The sequence below is a fragment of the Pezoporus flaviventris genome, unplaced genomic scaffold (genome assembly GCF_033815535.1).
Source record: "Pezoporus flaviventris isolate CSIRO_AGI_PZ_B2104156 unplaced genomic scaffold, CSIRO_AGI_Pfla_v1 ptg000063l, whole genome shotgun sequence".
NCBI classification, from domain to species: domain Eukaryota; kingdom Metazoa; phylum Chordata; class Aves; order Psittaciformes; family Psittacidae; genus Pezoporus; species Pezoporus flaviventris.
Window position 1 is genome coordinate 1,632,352 of NW_026892611.1, and position 23,870 is coordinate 1,656,221.

Here is a 23,870-nt window from a genome sequence, read left to right on the forward strand (position 1 = left end):
AAAACTGCATTCAACAATCTTCATTACCAAATACGGGCGAAGGGGAGAACTTGCCTAAGACCAATCACACGCACAAGGCAAGTATGTACACACCTCAGTGTGCCTGGGTACCGTGTCTCCAGAGAATGAGGTGTTCTCTAAGTCTGCCCTTTACAGACAGGCTTGTCAAGTAAGAAACCAAGATTGAATATTTTAATAGGCTGAGCCCACAGAGCCATGAGGAGGATTCAACCACGCATCTACATGGGACTATAATTCAGCTTCCATACATTGTCTTGGACCTGACGGTACTTGAGAAACAACGAAAACAACCCAGCAACAAGACTCCAATTAATAGCACCCAGGCAGCAATTCTGGTAACAGGAGCAAGCTTCCCTTTTACAAGAATGAAGTGGGCTGGTGGTGTATTTATCTTTAACTTTTAGAACCAAAGTAGCCCGAGATGAGAGATGGGGAAAGGAGAGTGCATGTTTATAAATCAGAGGTATCTGGAAATCAAGGGAAACGCATTGGGAGAGCCTTATTTTCTAAGGCTGGTGTGCCAGGCACACACGAGTGGAGTGATGGTTACAGGGAGGATGGGGTTTTTTCCTCCAGAACACACTGATCATCACCAGGTTTTCAGAGCAGTAACCAACTGATGCATCGCTGGCGGCCAGTGTCTCAGTGGTCCATCAGGGCCAGCACTTGGGAAAGCTGCTCCTGGAAAACTGTCATCACAGACAAGAGGAAAGAGACTTCTCCACTGCTCAAGACTGCATAACACATGGCTTCAAAGGATGAAATCCAGACCTGACAGAGACACTGTGATTTCAGCCGCTGCCTCAATGGAGGCTACAACAGGGACCACCCTCGCTAGGGGCTGCTTTGATGCTTTGCTCCTTCACGGATCAATAAGAGATGGCAACTGGTTTGAAAACTGTCTGCAGACGCTTCCACTGCAGAAAGTTACCTGTCAGCCTCGAGAAAGAGGGAACTTCTGAGGTCTGATGGCAGGAAAACGCCAGCCATTAATCCCAGGAAGACAAGGAACCAAGTATCAGCTCCGGCGATGCAGGAGGATGGACAGACACACATGGACCACTGAGACAAGCCACCATCCTCATTCACAGGGCCACATCTCTCCCATTAATTCTCATTTAGCAGCTAATTAACCCATCACTGCTCTACCCTCAGCAAACGAGGCTTTGGTGAGGGACGTGCCCATCTCCTTATATGACAAAATGGTTGATGCTGTGTTTTGTGTGTACAGAGTGTGAAACCCCAGCTGGAGCTTGTGTGTTACACTGGGAGCGAGCACAGGGGTTATGGCAAGTTTAACACAAATGCCAAATCAGAACACCTCTACAAAACAGGGCTGACGCACAAAAAGCTGTGAGTACTGACACCTCAAAGGAAAAAAGAGGAGGGAGAGGAACGCCTTACCCAAACCTGCACCATTTTCCATCTTTGCTGACTCCTATCTGATAAATGCAACTCACTTTTGCTGTTTCAACTGAGAAACCAGGTGGCAAGCGGCAATGGGGACAATGTGACCTTAAGGCTGTGTCAGTGCTCAGAAGGGAGATGCAGAATGCTGCTGTTTTGTCCTCTGACAATCACAACCCTCAGCCCGGCTTTGCCCCCTCGGCTCAGGCCCCCGCATTACAGCAACGACCGCTTCCCCCGGCGCTGCGATCGATGGCATCCCCGGCCAGCAGCGGGGTTCACGTGCCGGGAGCAGAGAGGGAATGCTCAAAGTGGTGCTTTGATAGGAGATCGTTTCACAGGCAGGTGGCCAAAGCTGACAAACCCCATTGGAAGAGGCTGAGCAGCTCGGGCACTTCCAGGGAAACGTCCACTTTCATTCCTGCTCCCCTCCCTCTGCTATGTGCTGTTACCTCTCCCATAGGATGCAGCCTTCTCCTTCCCCGCACCCCGGTGCCAGTGAGCAACAGAAACCACTTTTGTTTTGCCCACAAGCCTCACTCACAGATAACAAGCTTCAAACCTTCTCACTGCTTGCCAAGCACACCTCAAAGGCATTCTGCAGCATTCCAAGGGGAATTCCTCCCAAACATCACCTCCACTGCACAGAGGGGCTCCTGCCTGCAATTCCTCTACATACACCCTTCTCTTATACATTCAAGGAAGTCCAAATACAATGGGCACATTCTGGGGAATGCCACAGAAACCAACCACAGAAACAGGAGTTTTGGTGGTTTCCTGGTGAGCTGGCAAAAGCCAAAAGCAATGTTTCTTTGCAGCTCACCCTGGCCTTTCCCACTGGTGGAGAACCAGTCCCCTCTGTTTTGTGTTCATTTTTGGGTTCCTGATAGCCTCCTGATGGGTACAAGAGTTCAGGGATCATGGCAGCATTTGCTCCAACCCTACAGATTTTACATAAACAGCCGTTTTCCAAGCAAGCAGGGCCCAGGGAGAGAAATTCAAGCAAGAATTTATCTTCACCAGCAGAGAAACGCTGCCAGCACCAACTGAATCTGACATTCACACCCTGGGTTTCATGGGTGCAAAGGGGGGGCTGCACCCACAGCCACAGGCAGGGAGCCCTGCACCTCACAGCACCCCGCAGCCCCAACCTCCTGGGCTGGTAACCTCTGTTTAAGTCAAAATCCAAGTGGAGCTGTTTGGATAATAACACTGCATGGGCAGACACTGTCAAAGAGCAGCAGGAGGAGGGGAATCAGGTAAATCCTGAAAGAGAACTAATGTTTCATCCTGAAAGAGAACTAATATTTCACCCTGAATGGAAATACCCCAACCCACAATCTTTTTCCCCCCTCTTCTCATCATCTGGGCTACCTTCCTTTTACAGCATCTCCCCTCAGCAGGATTTAACCATGCAGAGAGTAAAACTCATCAATCCTCCAGGTTTAACCTTGTCTCTGTTTCAATTCACCAGGGTAAGTGTGGATTTTAATACTTTCAGCCCCCTTAAGGCTATGCATAATGAACCTGGATTTTGGTTAAAACATACAAAATTCCTCTCCTCCACCCACATATATTAAACACCAGACTTGAGCTGAAGCAACCCACCCTGCTGCAAGCCTGCTACCTCTGGGTAAAGGAAAGGGGACTTCAGCACAAAGAGGTGCTGGTCTTAGCAATGTGCTGAGGAGTAACCTATGCGAGTAATTAACAGCACTTACACCTCAGGTAGAGAGTGTGGAAGAAGCAGGTCGATACAGGGGTCTTCCTTGAATTAAAATTTAACTTACCCTTTATTGCAACCTACAAAAGCAAGTAATGAGCACTAACATTTTTATTTCTTTTAAACTGTCATTTAGGCTGCAGAGGGGATAATTACCTATTTCCACTGTAGTAAGGTTTTATCACCCTTAGTGAGGCATTTTCTAATTTAATATTTTTACTATATTATCATAAAACCTGTTTCTGGAAAAAATGATCAGGAACCACACAGCCATTTGCCATAAAACATGTGTGTGTAACTACCTTGCCTTCATTATTTATGCATGTCTTCAGAGCTGGCTCCAAGGGCTGAGGACAGCACATGGGCTGGATGCTCTGGGAGCGCTGTGCCCAAGTACTCCCCCTTTTCCCAGCCCTAGGGCTCACTCCATGGGCACTCAGCACCTAGAAACTTTGCACAGCCCTTTCTCAATGCACCAGCAGCCTGAGACAAAAGGTGTGTGTGAGGGAGGTGCTTTATTCTGCTCCCTGCACTGTAAAAACAGTCCTGGTTTTGGTGTTATTTCCACCTCAGTTGTGTGGGAAGAGCACGGAAGGGATGTCCCTGCACCCCGGCCATGCTGTGGACCCCCGGGAGGGCATTCCCCATGCAAACCTCAAGCCAGCAGCTTGACTGTCTTCCCATTCACAGCTCTAACACTTGCACAGCCCTTGGCACAGTCACAGCAATGCTCAGGGCTGTGAGGAGCCCCTGATGTGCGCTCTGCAAACAAAGGATCTGCCTGTGCAGGGAAGAGGTGCCAAGGCCCGGCTCAGCACCACTCCATGGCACTGCAGGGATGCCAACCAGCTCCTCAGCATTCAACCTGACGGATTTCATGTCGACAACATGACTTTAAAAAAATCAAATGAAAGGAGCAGTTACTTCAGACAGTTATCAGTGGTGTACAACTGACCGATGGACCTCACCACCCTCCAATCCCAGCTATTGATGCTACACACAGGCAAAATCCTTGCGACAGACAGCAAGGAAACACACATACCAAGGGCCAGAGGGCCCTGGCTGAATATTAATAGCAACAGCACATTTGATCAATCTATGAATCATCAAAATATACATCATTAAAACTGTTAGCAGTTCCTTTGCCCATCCGCAGCAGCACTATTCCACCAAATACACAACAGGGAAAACAAACACCTAAGTGCACATGGAAGGGGAGAACAGCTGATGGTGGGCTAGGCCACTTAATTACAGCCAGCTTACTTCTTGGGTTTAAATACAGTTCTGTAAACGAGCAGAAGAACAATATTAAGGAGGAAGATTCCGTTTCTGGTGGTTTTTTTCCAAGTGTTATTAATACAACATCACTGCCTGAGTCACTGCTGGGCTGGTTTACTACAAACGCCCTCCAGCAGGTTTCTGTACCTTTCCCCATGTACCTTTTACTTCTTCCAGGCCCCAAATTAAGAGGATAATTTAGAATATGCCACAAGCAATACTGAACTGTACCTACTCCAATCCCCCTGACACCCTCCACTGGGACCAATGAGTTTTTAATTCACAAAAGATAGAAAGATAGAACATGACCCCACCCCCCCACCCCCCCCCGAAGAAAGGGGGGATGAAAAACACACACCCCAGATGAAAACTGAAGCTGGCTGTGGATCACTTCCTTGGAAAACTTTCTGTCTGTATCCTAAGAAATCTTTTAGCCAGTGGTATGAAATTCAGATGACCAGGTGCCCAGCAAACAGAGCAGGTTCACGGGAAGATGAAACAAATTGAAGCCCCTTATTTTTCAATTCCTAGCCAAAAAGCAGTACCCTACATCAGCATGAGCGGGGTGTGGATCTGGCTCCATATCCACACACCTTCCAACACGCACTCCCTGCTCCTCTATTTCCCCAGCAACAAACCCATGGTACGGTCGATGATGCAGAGCAAAACAAGCAGCAGTAATCACTGAAGGAGAATGAAAACACCCTTGTCTTTGAGAGCGAGGGGGCCTGACTGGCAGAGCCGAGCGCTGTGCGCTGTGCCGGGCCATGGCATCCACATCCGTGTCCGGCGGCAGCGCGGTGACACGGTGCTGCCCGGGATGCAGGCCCACGAGATGGCACTCTCTCCTCTCACTCGCTTCCCAGCACGGCCCAAACCCGGAGCGTGCAACTCCAGCTATAAATTACCCAGCCAGACGGCTCCCATCACCGTGCCCGGCGCTTGAAGGAGATCCAGACAGGTCTGCCGCAATTCCCCCTCGCTCACGCAGGTCGGGATCGGGTCCTCCAAGTCTGTGCAAATGCTTTTAGCCCCACGGCTTTAAATTATGACAGGTGACATGTGACCTCTGGTTTGTCTCCTGAGAGCAGGCACGAGATTTATAAGTACTTCAGAAAGCTGGTTCCTGCCTAAACAAAGGGACTCTGCACACTTTGTGAGGCTGCATCTGGGGACGGGGCAGGGAGGAGAGGATGGAGATGCTGCTCAAGGTACCGCACCCCAAACTTAACCAGACCCTAGGTTCAGACCTGCCACCTCTGTCACTAATTCCACACGCTTTGCCCTTACACCAGCACACAGCCATCTGCTTACTGACCAGCCCTGAGCTTGGGACTTCTCTCATCCTGATTTTGATCCTAACAGCATTCAGCATTCACATTTTCATCTGAGCTTTTACAGCACAAAGCGTAAAAGGTGGGGACAAGTGGCTGCAGAAGCAGCAAAACACAGGGACGTGCAGAAGGCTGCTCCCCTGGCATGCCTTCCAGCAGCATTCATTTCCCCATGAAATCCATAAAATGTTGCCTTCCCACTCTTTGTTTTTAGACAGGTATTCGAGCAGAGCAGCCACTGTAATGCTGCACGTGAAGTGCCCTGCAGACGTGCACGTAGGCGCACGGAGGGGACCATTCTTTGTGTACCTTAACATCCCATATTCCTAGGATGATTTCCCTCTTTCACAGCTTGCCTGTTTTATAACAGATTTGATGCAGGAGAAGACAAATTGTCTCACAAAGGGAGGATGACAAATCATCTTGCAGCTCTTAACAGGTTATTTTTTTCCCCTTTAAAAAGGAAATTTCCATAACAGAAGCGCCTGTCGTCTTACATGGGATGTCAAACATCAAATGCTGGGACACGATGATTTCAGCCCACTGGCACCAGCCAGGGTCACGTATCCCACTTCACTACTGCAGCCTCAAAACATACAACAGCTCCTCATTCAAATGCCAGCCTTTCTAACAACCGTGGTTAAAAGCAATATGGGATCCTTAACTGCATCTACATGAGCTGACTTCTAAGGCAAAGCCAAAGGTTAGGAGGGTAAAATCCACCAAACAATGATACACAAAGGGCAGAATGATACCAAGGCCATGGTGCCTCAGGACCTACAGTCAAGCCAAGCAGGTTGAGTTTCACAGGACAACAGTAGGTTTTTTCTTGGTTCCCAGCAGAGCTCAGGTCTAAGGCTCCGTCCCCCCATGCACTGTCCCTGAGTGAACTCAGGCTGTGCAGCAGGCTACACATCACCTCCCCAAGAGAGCTCATACATCCCTCAAGGGGGTCCCTGCCATTCCAGGGGGCTCTTCCAGAGGCTACAGCGCCCAGGCAGGAAGCTCACCCTCATACCCACACCTCATGCCAAGAATAACAGCTTCCCCTCAAACCTCAGAGCACTGCACACTCAGAAATGGCCCTCCACGTCAGCACTACTCCCTTTCTTTCCCAAAACAAAGCCAACACAAAGCAGGGTAACCCATCATCCAGGCTGGGTCTACAGAAACTCAGAATAACTCTTCTTCACCAACACAGTCCCAGAAGCTGCTGGTTTACTTGTTCCAGAAATAAGAGCTTGGCTTCCTTTCAGGGACTTCTGTCGTGGTGAATGCATTGGATTGACAATCCCAGAGCCCAAATTCCTCCATTAATCTAGTCTCATGGTGTTTTAATACCCAAAGTACAAAGTGAGCTAAGTTCAAGGCTGGTATCTCACGAACCTTTCCTTTTTTTTTCCATATTAAACTCTTATGTCATATAAGTAAACTAATCTTTTAATACCAGGATTTCCTAGTACGTACCCCCCTCTGCTTGCAGAAAGAGACACTGTGACAAAGCAACTGCACTAAGTCCAAGAGTGAGAATGCTGATGGGGAAAATACACAACATCCTGCCTGAATCCAAGGGAAATGCTCTAATCCAAACCTTGCTGGCAGCTGGATAATCTGTGTCTTAACTCAGCTTCCCAGCAGGCACTGGTCTGCTCCTGCAAGAACAAGAGTGGGCTGGATGCTCTTCTATCAAGCATGACTTGAGGCCAATGGGATGACCTTTGTGGATTCAGGGGCTTAAGTCCTTGCCCTTGGCTGTGGGATTTCAGGCAGTGATTCCTGAAACACAAAGCCTACTACAAGAGGTGTGGAGAGACAAGGCATGGGCAGTACATGGGAGCTGGAAGAAGGGAGCCACAACACTGGCACACAGCCCTGTCTTGAAGTCCCAGTTGCCTGGGGTTCCCACAAACCAGGGACATTAAGGGAAGTGCCACCACAGGCACAGAGGCTATCTGGCCAAGCTACACCATCAGCTTGTGGTGTATGACCAATGCTGCCTGAGGGCAGGGACCAGGTCATGAACTGGTGACAACCCAGTGTGGAGAGGTCTGGGAAGAGCAGGGGAGACTTCCCCAGCTCCTGGAAGGGCTTCACATTGTGGTAGAAATGCAGGGTCTGACGCAGTCCCACCACAGCCAACTTCTTCCCCCTAATTTGGCTCATAAGAGATGCAAAGTCCTCCTCCATAATGAAGACCCATTTGCTGAGGCAAAAAGCAACCTCACTAAAAGCTTGATATATTCTCCCCCCTCTTCACTCAGTTATAAATCCTGTCCTGAACTCCAGCTTGCACTTGAGAACATGTCTCTTTTGTCCTGCCTGACTTTACTGCAGAAAAGCCTCCTTTTCCCTCCCATTCCTGCACTGGTGCCATCTTTAATGATGATGTATGGGTGTCCTTTTCCTCGGCGGTGCTGTGGGGAGGGGGTCAAACATGTGACACCGCCAGCATGTGTATCAACAGCAAATTATAAACCGTGTCAATCCAAGTTAATGCAAAGCTGTAATCCTCTTTAACAAGAGATCAAATCAGTGCCATGAGTTATGTTCATTCTGTAATCTGATAAGAAATAGAGTGAGCCTCTAATAAAAGAGTAATGAGAGCCCTTAATGATGCTGTTAAAAGGTAGCGCCAGTTAAAATATTGCTGTTGTTCCAGCTGATTAGATCACTGTTGCATATTTGCACAATCTTGTTTTACCTGTCAGAATAACCTGAGTCCTCCTGGGAGATAAAGGTGTTTGGACCAAACATCTGCGTCCTTAAAGGGTGTCTCACCTGCAAGTTACTGTCCTCCAGAAGTGAAATCACGATGCTCACCTGACTTAGCAGTAATTTAGTATTACACTTTTTAAAGTGTCTGTGTTTAGTCTCTGTTTCACACACAGGTACACTGCAGAGATCTGAGGATCTATGTATCAAAGCTGACAGAGAGGCAGAACAAAACCAGAACCCACACACAGCTCATCCCAGGAAGAGAGACTTTACCTGACCTTGCCACAACCAGGCTGCTCACAGGGTGCACTCCTGCAGATACAGCAGCTGTGTGTGTGCTGAAAAGATACTCTATGTGGGCCTTCAGCTTGAACACAGAGAAATACACCTACCCAGCACAGGAGCTGTGAATGCACAGATACCTGAGCCCCTGAAAACACGAGGCTGCTCCAAGCTGGGCCAGCTGAAGGCTCACAAGATCCCGTTTAACTACAGCTCTAGCCCAGACCCGCCGTGTCACCTTTGGCAAGTCACTGAGGCTCTTGATTCATGGATTTCTGGACCCAAAAACCTTTGGAGATACGGGCTGTGATTGATCTGTGCTGCATTTCCCAAAGGGTAAACCAGAAAAGGCTGGAATTTTCCCAACTCTGCTGCACACGGTGATACTGAAGGATGACTGTGTTAAAGATTACACCAGACCCTGGAGCAATGGGATCAGTGAAGTACCATAGGTCATGAAGATGGGACAAAAAGGATTTCAAGGGAAGCCACCCTCAAACTCAGGTGAAATCACCACCAAAGAGAGATGAACTCTGTTCTAATCCTGGGTAATTCCTGCCCAAGACACCAGCCCTCTCCTCTGGACAATCACCACAGTGCACACTCAAGCCTTTGCCTCCAGCTTCCTTGTCTTAAGGTAGGTCCATTTACATGGTGATGACCTTGGCCCAATTACAAAAACCTGGGCCCAAGAGCACAATAACCGTATTTAAGTCTATAAACACATACCCTGAGATAACCATAAAAATCACTTCCCAGTGCAGGTTTTAAAATACTACCAAAGAGGGGTTAAAACAGAGGAGGGCTCGAGGCCACCAGTGTCCCACACATTACAACATAATATATGTGAGCACAAGGTTAAACAGCCATGCCCATGTGTAGGGTGCATGAAAAACTGGCAAGTGGAAGATTAATTGCCTGCACAAATGCTATTATTCCAACCAGCAGCAAGAATAAGAAAGAATGTGGCAGTGATGTTGACAAAGGCAGTTATTATATGTGGACATTTCCCTTCTCAAATTTAGGCTGTAAAACAATTCTGGAGTGACTGCTCATCCTCTTCTCCATGCAGTGCTCAGGCTGCTTCTCCTCACACATATCTCTTCTTTGTTTCTCCAGCCAGCAGCAGTGTGAAATGACAAACTTGATGTGCCACATCCTGGGTATCCCACATGCAGCAAGCAAAGCAAGACAACAGTCTCAGACAACTCCCTTCTGCTTCTGCCCCAGTGACAAAGGGCTTGTGCATTCATCAGGAGGTGTGAGGACTTCGCACAACCAACGAAGAACCAGAATGACACCACTCTGTCCACATAGCTTCTGCCCACCCACATCTGCATTGGCATTTACTGGCACTTCCCAGGAATCTACCTTCATTCAAAGGAAATGTTCTGCCAGCTCTGTTTCTACAGCCCTTTTCTACGTGTAGCTCACCGACACACTAAAACTCCTCATACCACAACAGAGAACCCCGTTGTTCAGATGTGTATGTGTTTTGGGGTCGTGCTTTTACAATGCCTGACCAGAAAAAGAAAGGAAATGGCTCAGAGCATGATCACATCCTGTGAAGTGTATACCTGCATTTTCAATCTAGTAATTCACACTTGCAAACAATAAAATTACCTTTTTCTCTCACAAAGGAACCTGTTCTCATTAATGCTTCCCTCTCATGCGTACAGGCCTTGTCCTTTCTTTTTAATTCACTTGCACTTTAAAGCAGATGTTGAATTCTTCTTGCCTTGTCTATACATTGTGCGCTGCTACAAAGGTATTATGGCCCATGGCAAGTGCAGAGGCATTTTAAACAGAGATGTCAAGTGACCCCTACAGAGTGGCTGTGATTTAAAAAATGACTGATAGCTGCACGTGTCTTCATTTTGGGAGAGCTGAACCAAACACCTACAGAGGGCTCATTTCAGACACTGGCCACTCCAGGACTTTGAGTATGTTTTATGTCTGGATGCAAACACAAACAGTGTAAAGCAGGGAGGAAAGGAAAGAAACTAAAGTTAAGTAACACCTAGGTTTTCCCTGTGCAGAGCAAGAATGCCCAAATGTGGAAGTGCTGCTGCAAAGAGGAGGCAAGAATCTGTTCCTAACAGACCCAAATTACAGCAGAGGGAAATTTAGGCTCAACATTAGTACTAAACATGCTAAAGCACATCATGTAGGGAGGAAGCTGCAGAGAAACTGTGTAAGGAAGACTGCAAAGTCTGCAATAGCAAAGGTAAGGCATGCTCTTTGTGTTACAGGTAAGCAGCAGGCATTTGGGCACACAGCGAGGGAAGCTTAGGCTTCTATTTGTGTATCTAAAACTAAAGCTTTCCTACATAGGTTAAAAACTTAAATACTCCTAATACTAAATGACTGATTTTGACAGGCACTTCTCAACAGCAGAGCTCTGCGGCACAGAAGAGGAATCAGAGCCCCAGAAACACGGAGTGACCTGCTCAAGGTCATCCACAAAGCCACTGGCAGAACTAGAAACAGAACCTGCCCGCTTGATTCCAGCATTACCCCTTCCGGGTCCAGGGTTTGCTTGAAAACCTGATCTTGGCAGAAGGGGACACAGCTGCCCACAGGATGTGACCCTCAGGCACACTCGCTGGTGTGAGAACACATCAACTGACAGTCTCGCTGTAGCTGGATAAACCAGCATCAGGAGATGAGTGACTGAAATGCCATTAAGAGGAAGTATGGCGGGCCTCCAAAGTGGCTAATAAACTTAATGTAAGAACTAAGTTCCTGCAGTCAGACAATAAGCAGCAGCAGCTGCTGCCACCAAAGACTCTGTAAAGCATGCAAGCGCTGTAATAACCCGCTCGACGTGGAGAGAACCCCCAGGAGACATTTTCAGTAAACCAAATGTCAACCACTCTGTCCCTACCACAATGATAACTGTGTCGACACAGCAGAACGTAGATGGCATCCTATTAGCTGTAATAGCTTCTGAGGGTCAGGCAGGCTTCGTGCGGTTCGTGGTGGACTCAAGGTGCCTCCTGAGAGGAGTTAAGATAAGGGTTATGAAGATGGCAGGCAGATGAAGTGTAGCTGAGGCCCAAGGAGGCTGTTGTGCACAACAACTCCACCATCCCAGCTGCTTCGATGCACTTCACGTTTGCTGGAGGATTCTGGCTTACAGAATGCATTTTCTATGCAACTTTTGGATCACAAGTGAACGCAGTGGACTGTGAAGGAGCAGGCAATGTCACCTCTGGGGACAGCAAACATGGTGTAACTACTACATTATTAGGATCAGTCTCACTGGGGGTTTTTCACCTTCCTCCCCCCCCTGTGTTCACCCCATTACAAGCTAAGAGTGCCTTCATTCTGGGGACAGAGCTACCTGCTTAATCTGCAGGACAGCGCGATATACAGTGTACACAGTGTGTCTAATCTCACAGTGCTCAAGCCACTTCCGTCCCTCTCTTCCTATATTCCAGGTAAGAGAGTGGAAAAACTGACCACTTTAAATGGCTGGAGGCACAGCTTTCACCCCATACATGCACCACATTTATTTTCATGGCAAGAGGATTTAGACACTATTCAGGAATCAGAGCAGTTTTCTCACTTGAAAAAAATAAGAATAAAGAACTATGAGAAAGATTCATGATGAAACAGCACAGGTCATATTATGACCATAAAACATCTTAGTGCCAGCTTACTGGAGAGCTCTCATCCAGAAGCCTGTGCAATACCCCAAAAGGCAACAGCCTAAAACCAGCAGGTATGTGATTGTCATTTCACAAACAGACAGATGACATCTCTCTCTCTCACAAAGCACAAACATGTTCTGCAACCCAGGGGAAAGATGTTTCTCAAGCTTTCTACATCCATTCACTGGAAAAATTATCCCACCTCCTTCCCACAAAACGCTTGGCATTTCCAGCTTTAGTCTAAAAATGTAATACCAAAGAAAAATGGGTGTAGATGCAGAAAAGCTACCTAGTAACCATGCACAAAACTTCATTGATATTTGCTTCACTAATGAGCACATTAAAACAGTACAGTCTTCCAATAAAATTCCTTGCTCTTTAAACAGACACAAACATAAGCAACATTTAGGTCTTGAGTGTTTCTTGACTGAGCTATTCCAGTCATTAACTGCTTTAAGGAAACACATACTAAACACATCTAAACCAGTTGCCATTTCTGTTAGAAGACAAGTTATCTGTAAGTTTTGGTTATACCTGAAGAGATCATATAACCTAGTTGTCTGTTTCCAAAATAATTCCCCAAAATGAGATTTCAAAATCAGAGGAGTTTTAAACCAGGAATCAAAACGTAGCTACTGAGATTTATGGAAAGTTCTTGTTTGGTGTCACGGTAATTACAGAGTGAAAGCTCAGCCAGAATGCCTGGGCAGATGTGACCAAGACACCCAGGCTATGATGCCAGTGACAAATGGTTAACTGATAAGAAGAAATGGAGGGGGCGACAGACTGAAGAACAGGTCAATATCATGCTGTCATGAAGCCATTTGAGAAACGTAATTAATCTATTACTCACCTGGCATCATCATTCATTGTACAGTGGTCAATAGGTGCCATGAAGCTCACCAGCTTGCTATGGACATGATACCTGAATAGTGCAGGAAATAAGCAGACAGCACATTAGTAACTATTAATGAAAAGGAAGTGTTGCTGCTTGAATAGAAACATACCAGCCCCTGAGATGCAAAGCACTGGCTTTCCTGGTGGCTGGTATCTAATGAGTCAGTAGTTGTAACTGGCAATTCCCTCTCCTTTTCCTCCTCTTCCTGTCTTATAACACGGACACAAGAACAATCAGATGATACAATGAACTGAATGGCAAACAAATCGTTTTTTATCACAGCCAGAAAGAGGACAGACAGCATCCATTAATTGTGTGCAAGTACCTAATCAGGCTCCCAAACAGACAACCCTGAAAACTCAAGAGACAAAGAAACAAGAACTCGTTTTCAGCCTTCCCTTCAGCTGGCATCTTAATCACCTTCTGGAGTTTGTGCCCAAAGAGCCCACTGCGGGCAGCAGAAGCAACAGAGCATCAGATCTTCTTGAGCATCCATCTGCTATCACTTTCTTCCTTGCTCTGTGGTATCTAAGGCCTTAACGGATATCAAAAGCCTACCCTGTGAGCCATACCTGCAGCTGGGAAGCCTTACGCTGAATAACTTCTAAATGGAGCACGTAAAAAGAAGCAAAGGAGAAAGACCTGCGCAAAGAAGAGATGTGAGACAGTGCTTTATCTGCCTCCACTCCTGATCCACCAAACCATTTTTGCAAGCTGTATCGTGCCTTCAGGTACTGGCTCCCCTTCCTGCTCCCAACTCTGGGCTAGGAAAGGAACCTGCAGTGTTTTCATGACTTACATTCAAGGGCTTGGCATAAAATTTAACAGAGGACTGAAAAAATTCAGAATGAAAAGGTGGCTTTAAGCACTGGTGTGTACAGGCAGGGGATTCCAAACCAGTGTCTTTCGGTGTACTCTACAATGCTGCCCACCCAGGTCTGAAATGTTTTATCCAAGCTCCTGCTATTTTTAGAGCTTGACAAATAGCAGGCAAAAGGATTCACAAGCATTTGCCCAGAATCACCTTTCCACTCTGCCACCTTTGCACTCCCTTCTGTTTGCTTATGCAGGAACATTCCCTCAAGGGGATTTTTAGCTCACAAGACTATTTCAGAATGGCTCTTCAGGCACAGCACACACTCACCCTTACACAAGGGCTTCTCTGCACAATCAAGTCTTTGTCACTGTTAATGGAGGGAACTGCCCTGGTCTGACTGTGATGGTGGAGGCAGGGGACAGACATGGCTGTGGAGGGCCAGTTCTGAAACAAACCCCAGGTCAACAGGCTGGACTATCAAATAGTTTGCTTATGAGACATTATCAAGTGATGGGTTCATAGAGATCAACGCTTATACAGGGACAGCAGAGTGGCAGAGGGACCTGGCAGCTCAGATGAATTCTCTGACATGAGTTTGTCTGCCCAGAACTCATTAATGGCACGTTTCTTTAAATGAGCACTTTACACACCCCAGTCGAGCAGATCTAAACTATTTCATTCAAAGGAAGACATCCCACGTGGCAGCAGCACAGGACCAGGAATCACTGACATGAAAAACAGGGTGCACACATCACTCCTTCATGTCTACTGCAAGAAAAGGCGAGTCCTAGCGAGGGACAGCAGAGTTCCAGGCACTAGGTTTCCTAAGCTCAACTGGAGTTTTTAGATGAGCTCACTTCCCCTCTTAGTACCCCAGTTTACCTGTCCATGGAAGGGACAGGTACTCATGGCAAGTGGAAGATCAGCTGCTTTTCAAAGCATTTGAAGATCTTCAGACCCTAATAAATTAGCGCATCTCATCCAAACATGCTCTAATATTGAAGGTTTGCTAAAGGACTGCTTTATTTGCCAAACAGAATTATGAAGGAAGAAACAAAAAGGAAGAATTATGGAGACAGAGGAAACTTAGTATTAATACTTTGCTCTCCAGGATCTCCAAGCCCTTCATGAAACCAAATCTAGACACTGCTGCTTCAGTTTTAGTTGAAGGGAAAGGAAGAATAGAGGATAAGTGATCTACTTGGGGTGACACGGAGTCTCTCAGTGGAAGAACCAGCTTTGGGCTCCAGTGGACTATACTGAAGAGATGCTGGAGTTAACTGCATGTTAATCCAAAACACAGACAATGGCACTTTTTTCTGTTATTGACATTTTCCCTGCAGGGTCAGTGCAACTTTTATTTAAAGAAGGAAAAAAAAAAGGCCCCTAAGATCTAAGAGGCAATTGACTTGGCCAGAGAGCCATCTCTCAGGAATGCTGAAGCACACAGACTGCACACAATGAGAGACTTCCCCATTATTCCTGGAGGTTTATGAGTCTGACTCAGTTGTGTGATGTTGTCAGTAGTTTTGACTGAATCATGAATATATCCAATTATGTGTGATGCTGACAGAAAAGAATATTGATAGTCAATAATTATAGGCTTTTCAGGCCAACAAAGTAGCTCTTCCCTCTTTCAATAAATTATCTTATGACATCTATCTTAAAAATTGCTATGCCAGGCCTGACCCAGACTGACTCCACTGACTTTCTATCAGATGCCATCTAAACTCAGGATTTATAGTTTACTCACAAAAGGATGGTTAATGTTGCGGGTTTTGCAGGAAGCGGTGCAGCTTTGCTGCTGCCTCCCTGCCACTGACACCTCTTCCACCACAAATCATGCAGTCATGCTCAACTCAGGGAGACTCATGTATCTGCTCTGCAAAGATGGGAAAAAAGCCCAACCTATCCTTTCCAGGCTGCTTCCCTTCCCACCCTACCACATGGAAGAGTCTTCCACTGGAAACATAAGGGGAGAGTTCAACCCAAATGAGTGATCCAGGAGTCAGGATGTGAAATAAGCTGAAGCTAAAGAAAGCTGTGATGTGACTTAAGACATTAAAGAGAAATTAGTCACCAAATTCCAGCCGACAGTCAGTGGAAAAGAGGCATCTACCTCACCGAGGTGTTTCGATACATCTTCCCCTAGAGCTGCTACCCACATTTCAATCAGCTAAATATATATTGCACAAGAGGTGTTTATTGGCTTTCATTGGGAATTATGGCCCCAAATCGCTTGGGGACATTTCAACACCTCTATCCAGTGTTTTCTGAGACCAGTGAACGCTCTTGCCAAGACTAATCTGGGCAATGCTCACAAGCTGCATCCAACCAAGCCCTTATTCTAGGCTCAAAGAGCATTAAGATGTCCCAGTGGATATCCCAGAGCATGACATCTTGCCCCTAAAAGGCATGAAGAAGCCTCCCAGTGCACCCCAGAGCCAACCCAGTGCAGTCAGACTTTATGTGGCAAAATCAGAACTGTTTGCTTGCAAAAGCTGGCACCCACCTGATTCTCCTCCCTTTACTGGCTTTCCTGTCCACTTTCTTCTTTATTTTGCTTCGTAACTTCTGGATGGCCAGCCACTGCCTGCAGAATGCAAAAGGACACTTACACAACTAAAGAGCCATGAGGAAAATGAGCATTAGGTACCGTGGGGTCTGAGGCCCTTCCCAGCCCAGCTGCCTATTGCATTTACACAAGTGAAAGAGATCAGAACCTCAGGAAAACAAGTGTGAAACTCCAAATGCCTGTGAAGCTGCTTCACTCCACAGACAGGGCATTTAAACAACGTGCCAAAAAAAGGCAATAACACTCTGAGAAAGTGCTGTCTGATCCCTGCCTATATTGAGAAGGGAAAGCCCAACTTCTCAGACAGAACTTCATTAAACCAAAGAAGTTTTCAGCAGGGACAAACTTCTACCAGTTATAAATATTTCTTCACAGGAACGAGCATCATTTTACCTGATTTATACAATGAAAACTCGACATCAGGGGAAAAAATCTAGCAAAATCCAATTACTGCAATCTTAATATAATCTTAATTACTGTAATCTATTTTATTGTAAAGTCAGATAAATGTACAATGTAATCACCACTTAAATGTAATTTTGTCTATATCATGTTAAATTATAGTGAAGAGCTTTCCATAATATTCCAGACATACACAAAATAAATTTGACACATTGCACTAAAATTTGGGTAATATTTCACAAGGATAAAAGTTATTTCACCATCACAAAATTTCCTAATGCATTTTCTTCCCCTCCCTATACATATACCCCATAGCACTTTTGTAGTGGAGAGCCCTACTCCAGCCTTCCTCTGCTTTTCTACTACTCTAAATTAAAGCCCACAGCTATTTTAAATGCACCCTGTTCATTAAGAGGTATTTGGAAGATTCTTTTCTAACTATAGAATTTAACAGAAATAACAGTTTCCCTGCACGGAATTGTATTTACTTCTGCATCCAGGAAATATTCCCTGATATTGTTTTAACTGGATAGTATCTTTTCTTACAGCAGGGAGAGAGCATACATAGGAATTGCTTTAACTGAGCTCGTGACAGCAGGTTTGCTCCTCTAAAACAATGACAAGTGAGAGCTTGTAACGAGAACAGGCCCAATATCAGCAGCAGGCAGTCACTTTGTCTAGTTCCCCCTCACTAGGGTGGGTTAAGACACCTCTCTATGGATCCCATTTGTACTGCATGAACCACTGAGAGACAGAAATACCCAATGTCTGGAACAAGCCTTTTACAACTGGAACTATCTTCAGGGGATCACAGAGAATCCAGGGCACAGCTCAAAGTCTGGCAAACTTGGAGTCACTGTGATCCGTAACTCAGGAATCTGTTACAGAGGATGACTTTCCTGACTGATGTCATACTGGTTTAATTATTTGTTATGCAGTTTCTTACGCCCAGATGATGCTTTCTACAGCCATTCCAAATGTGACCCTCTACAATGAATAGGACTAGAAACTCACAAGTAGTTCTGGACTGGAATGCAGTGCTGGGGTGAAGCTACTGATGTTACAGACAACTTGCTACTTACCTGCCCATCGCCACCTGGTCATTGGGGTCCAGTGAAGTGGTTTTACGTTCTATGAATTCTCGAAGGAGCTAGAAGAAAGACAACAATCCCATTGAAAAGCACAAAAAAGACATGTTAATGCCAAGAGGCTCACAGGTTTCTCAAAACACCTGGACGCTTCATTTCTTGAAACGTTTCCTCTGCATGAAAAAGCTGATGGTGATGCTAAAAGTTTAAGTTACTGCAGATCATCACCCTCATCCAAAAAGGTCCCCACAGCATGTATGACTAAAGCATAACACCAAAGGCCACTACAAAGAGTTTCTGCATATAATTTCAGATGGATATAGGAGTAGTATAGAGTCGAGTCCCTGGGGTCACTGCAAAGCTTCCCCTGGGGCTGTCAGATGGTCGAGTCGTTGGGTAACTGCTAGTCCCAGGAGCCCAGAGCAAAGTGCACAATCCCACAGAGGGCAAACGGGAGATAAGCTTGGAGGGATGTGAGCAGCTGAGCCTCAGCTTGTGTTTTCAAGGCTGGTGCTGTTCCTTGGGCTTTGGAAGAATTAAACAGACCTAAAAGTTCACAATCTGTTGTGTATACAACTCTCATGGGCAAGAGATACAAGGCAGGCAGATCTGCAGCAAGACCTCTGCCCCACACTTTGAGTAGGGAGGGCAGGGGGGAAGTGAAACACTTCACCAGACAGAAGTCAAGCATTTCTGGGCAGTAATGCTCGCTCCAAGGAACAGCACAGCAAAATAACTTTTATAGCTGGAGCAGGAACACTCAAGCAGACTCTTCTATTTCTTTTCATGTCCTGAGGGTTGGGGTTTGTATTTTTTGCTTCCTGCAGCCAAAGAATATTGTGAACAGTCTTTTTGGATACTTGACCGGTGCTGTATGTTTATCACCACTCACTGTAAATTGTACGTGCTGTGCCTTGGGTATCAGCCAACATATTAACACAGAGAACAGAAATAAACCTTCCAAAACCAAGAGGCACAGACTGCTTTATCGAGGCTGACATTTCACTGACGATGGAAGTTACTGCCACAGCTCAGAACCCAAAACAGAGCCTCCTGCAAACCACAGTCCAGGCAATTCCACATTAATGCTAGAGAAGAACAGAGGAAAAGTGTTTTTCCTCCACCTATGCTGCTCCACTGAGCACAGCTGAGGCCAAAAGCTGTCCCAGGCTCACTGCTGCATGAGAAACTCACTGACTCCTGTGGTTTCTGATCACTTAAGTACTACTGAAGTAAGGAAGAGAAAAGGTCTGCACCCCCCAGAAGAAAACTGCCATAAAGGTAGATGGGTATCATTTTAGGAGACTGTATTTATTATACCTGTCCACATCTTTCCTCTTCTTCATGGCACATATCATATTACCAGAAAAAGAGGGATTCAATCATAACTAAAAACCTGATATGACTGTTTCTAGTTGCTTATTTTTTGAGATTCTGACTGCAGCAATTACATTTAAACACCCCAGGAAGAGAGGCCACTGGTTTATTATCACTAGAAAACAGCAAGCTACTTCTCTGCCCTGTTTATCTGACTGATTCCCAACATCTTTCTGGCACACAATCTATCAGTTTATCTCTCCCACTTCATCACAGTCACTCCTGGCAGCTAAATACAAGATCCAAATCCAGTGTTACACAGACATACGACACAGTAAACCTGTGTAACACCACCACTCTGTAAACAGCTGCCCTTAAGGCTAAGCAGAAATGGGATCTTGGTTCCTAGTCAATATTCTGTCAAAAGCAAGGTGGGAGGGAGGGTTTTAGCAGCAGCAAGAAATGGTGCAGCAGGAGTTTAGTGGTTTCTTCCTGTACCAGCAATACAGTGTGTTTACTGCCCCCTGTTATCTTGCTTCCTTGGCACAATGCACTGCAAAACCCACTGAGCAGTAACAGCAGAGACTAAGGAATGAGAAGACAGTGCACAGACATCCTATGCTCTGACAGAATGAAGCAGCAAGGCATTTTCAGCAGGACTTGGACCCACCAAACCCAGAGCTGGGTAGACTAAGGAGTGCTGCCATGATCTTACAGCTTTGGTCACACTGCTTAGAACAAGATGCGTTTTTAGGGCAGGTTCCTCGTGCTGTACCTGGGAAGGGGGCAGCATCCTGTTGAACAGAATCACTCTCCTTTTGCCATGGCAGTGTTCCCCATGATGGATCGGGAAGGACATAGAGCTGACCTATGCCCTGCTTAGCAGGGATCCCTATTTGCTGGAGGGCATATCCTCTTCTCCATTCACAGAATTAGAAGGGAAAAGCTTTGTGCAGCAGTAGGAGACTAAGCCCTGCACACAGTGGTCCTCTCTGCCCTAACCAGACCACCAGTCCATCAGCCATTAGCTGAGGCAGTTTGGTTGACCTTGGTGCTGACAGCGAAGTGTCCCTTCAGCACAGCATCAACTGCAGGACTGGGGATGCTGCTGGGGAGAGGAGAGAGAGGCAAAGAGGATGGGGGTAAATGAAATAAAGCAGGAACCAGAGGGAAATTAGGAAGCAGAAATAAAAGCTGCAAAGCATCTTACTACATCTAAATAGCGTATGTCTTAAAGCTAAAGTTATAAATCATGCTAACAATGGTTACTAACATAAAAGTGGATGTAGCCAGAGGCTACCACTGAAAAAGTCAGTCTAGACCTGCCTCGCTGCCTTTGGTCTTTAAGGATTTGATTAGTTTTTCCACTTTCTAGCGGAGTCTTGCATTCAGCCCATGCTCCAGAGCCAGCTCGGGCTCAGGATACAGAGGGAATGATAAATTCATTTACTGAATAAAGCAACACTGTTTTCACAGCACAAGACTTAAAACCCTTCCGAAGTGGTAATATTTCATTAAGCTTGGCGATTCTGGTTAAAATTTATTAGTCAAAACGGAAAACTCTCATCAGACCCCATATATTCCATTAGGAGTGATATATGGTGTCTCCCAATGTCTAATTATTAACTAGGAAGTGTAAGTAAATCACTATCAGCATTAAGCCCTGATGTGTGAAGACAAGAGTTTGAGTTAGGCAATTCCAGCATCAAAAGGCTTCGATTTGAAACGTATCCTTCTTGCTTTCTCCCCTTCACCTCTTCACATCTTCCCTGAACTTCAAAAGCCTTAAGCTCAGTCTCCCATGTAAGCAAACACAACCGCCTACTGCAATGAAGTGCAAGCACATCCAGCAGCCTGCAGCTCAACTCCAAGCTTCTCCTACCAAAAGCTGGAAGCAGGAAGACAAACCATGTGCGGAGTGGACAATGGTAAGCAGAAGAAAGTTGTTAATGTGAGTTGATTTGTCTTTGGAACGAAGCGCCGATGACAAGAGTGCTCCTGCACGCGCATTTCTGAACTCAACAAAGCTTTGCTGTTAAACCCAACCCAACCAGACTCCAAAACCAGGGACTACCAACCACGTGAGCAGAGGAAAGCACACGGAGATTGTGTGGTTTGCCAAGGACCACAAAGCCATGTATGAGGAGGGCTGGGAGCAGATGGGGAGAGAGCTTTAAATCTGCTGCACTAGCAGAGAGCAAGGCAGTGCTCCCACAAAACATGTCCAAAGGTGAGAGCTCCAGCAGTGGTTAGTGCTCACCCACCTCTGCTGACACCAAAGGCACTGTTAAATTGACACTAGAGCCCATGATGGGTGCATTTCTAAAGAATTCACCTTAAAAGGACTCCCTGTCTGCGCTGGTTAAAGAGATGCACACAAAGTACATTGTACAAAATTAAAGGGATTTAGAAATGCCATCAGGGTGTTGTTCAAGGGTAATAGAGATTCATTTCTCATTTTAGAGGTCAATTTTCATCTTAGAGGTTAGGTCTCATTTTCATGCACTATCTATCAGTGTTTCTAATAGTACAGTTGCTGACCTTTCTGATTTGCAGACCCCTAAGAATTTCCAGTTGAGACAAAGAGCTAAATATAGCTGAAATAAGCCTGGTGACAAAAGACTCCCTCTTCTTAGACCTTACAGATCAATTCAGATTAAAACCTCACAAAAGTTCATCTATAGTGTATCACAGGAAACAGTCGAGTTTACAAAGCTTAGGAATACAATCAGAACAAAAGGAACACTTTGATGTTATTCAGACCTTCAGAAAAGCCAGGAAAGGTACAGGTCATTCCTGCTACAGTGCATCAAAGGTACCTGCTCTGCCTTGCAAGTGGCACTGCTGCCTTTGAACTCACCAGCTCAGGTATGAGAAGAGGTGAGCAGCACAACAGAGGAGTCAAAACAAGGCCCATCAGGCTCTCTGTGCTGATAACCATATCAAACAAGGGTCTGACAATGCTCACGTTAAAGCAACTGTGTAAAACAACAGACAAGCAGAACCTCGTATGGCTTCTGCCATCTTGGTCACTTGCTAAAGCAGCAGGATCACACGAAGATTCTATACTTGTGGATTGTGAAACAATGAGAAAAGTGGGAGAAAGGCAGACTTCAGCTGCTTGCCTTTAACAGAACACTCTGTCACCCCTTGGCTAAAAAACACTCTCTTTATTAGTGAGGAACTGTAAAGTATTGGTCAATCGCTTCTGTGGGCTTCTCCAGCTGAATGTGTGTTTGTTCCTAGAGACAGTAAACAATTACTATGGTGCAAAGGTCTACTAATGGCATTCCACTATCTTTTAACATGGAATCATAGAATAGTTAGGGTTGGAAAGGACCTTAAGATCCTTCAAAAGCTCAGACAAATTACCTTCACCCTGCTTCACAGAACCACAACATGACATGTCGCACACTGAAGAAATGTGCTGTTGTTAAATCATCTTTTAAAACGGGTTAAAAAGCAGGTCTTTTTTAACAAGATCACTGTAGGAAACAGCAAGGGAGAAGGTAAGTACAACTGGTTGAGTCCAGGAAGGAAGACTACAAACCCCAAATGCTTTTCCTCTTTCCTGAAAACAAAAGTTGACAAAGCTGTGTTTTAGCAGTATGATTTCAGTACTTTTGTTTGTTTGTTTCTCCTTTAGCCTTTGGAGAGATCCATTTTTTTCCTCTTTTTCCTATTTATATGCCATACAATTAGTTAAACCAGCATCAATTACGACAAGGTGCTATAGCCCAGGACTCACCCAGCCCACATTTTACACCATGTCCTGCCCAGATGTAGAAACAAAGCTGTTTCTTCTCCTCCTCCAAGCTCCCACCCCACAGGACCATAACACGATTTGGATTTCTAGCAACACCAGAGAAAATTCAGACTGCAGCTCAAGTATTATCTTTAAATCTCCTTGAACCACTTTCTGCCATTATTTATAATGTAAAAACCAAAAATATGAGATGAAACCACTGGACAGCCTCCTTTTAGAAAGCCTTTTCTCAAAGTTGAGTTTTGTACAGAATAGGCATTGACTTGCATATTTTCTCATAGCCCATTAAGAGAAGTTTCAAATCAAGCTTTAAAACGTGTTATTAACCATCTACCCAGCCATTTGAAAGATACATGCCTGTGATAAGAGTATTGTATTGCCATTAACCTGTGGGATGGTTCGAGACATCTCTTCTTCACACAAAACTCTAAATGCATCTCATTAAAGCCACGAGATCAACTGTCCATATTAATCACTCACCAGTTTAATTAAGGTAAACCAGCTTGTCACAAAGCCACTCTTCTCTCTATTCCTCACCATTATCGACTTTTAATAGTTCACTGCATTAGTAATTACTTGTTTAGGGCATTA

At 45.6% G+C, this 23,870-nt stretch overlaps 1 protein-coding gene across 3 annotated transcripts in view; it reads right to left on the reverse strand.

Annotated features, from left to right (window-relative positions):
• Positions 1-23,870, reverse strand: part of AATF (apoptosis antagonizing transcription factor) — a 49,008-nt gene that overhangs the window by 2,049 nt on the left and 23,089 nt on the right. For 2 of the 3 annotated variants that reach the window (XM_061470017.1, XM_061470019.1), the window contains exons 9-11: positions 18,191-18,258; positions 16,644-16,724; positions 13,270-13,341 (exon numbers count right to left, since the gene is read on the reverse strand). In XM_061470017.1, the coding sequence (XP_061326001.1) occupies positions 13,270-13,341; positions 16,644-16,724; positions 18,191-18,258 (221 nt within the window). Of the gene's footprint in view, positions 1-13,269; positions 13,342-16,643; positions 16,754-18,190; positions 18,259-23,870 lie in introns of all 3 variants that reach the window. The other variant, XR_009746353.1, reaches the window with a different exon arrangement.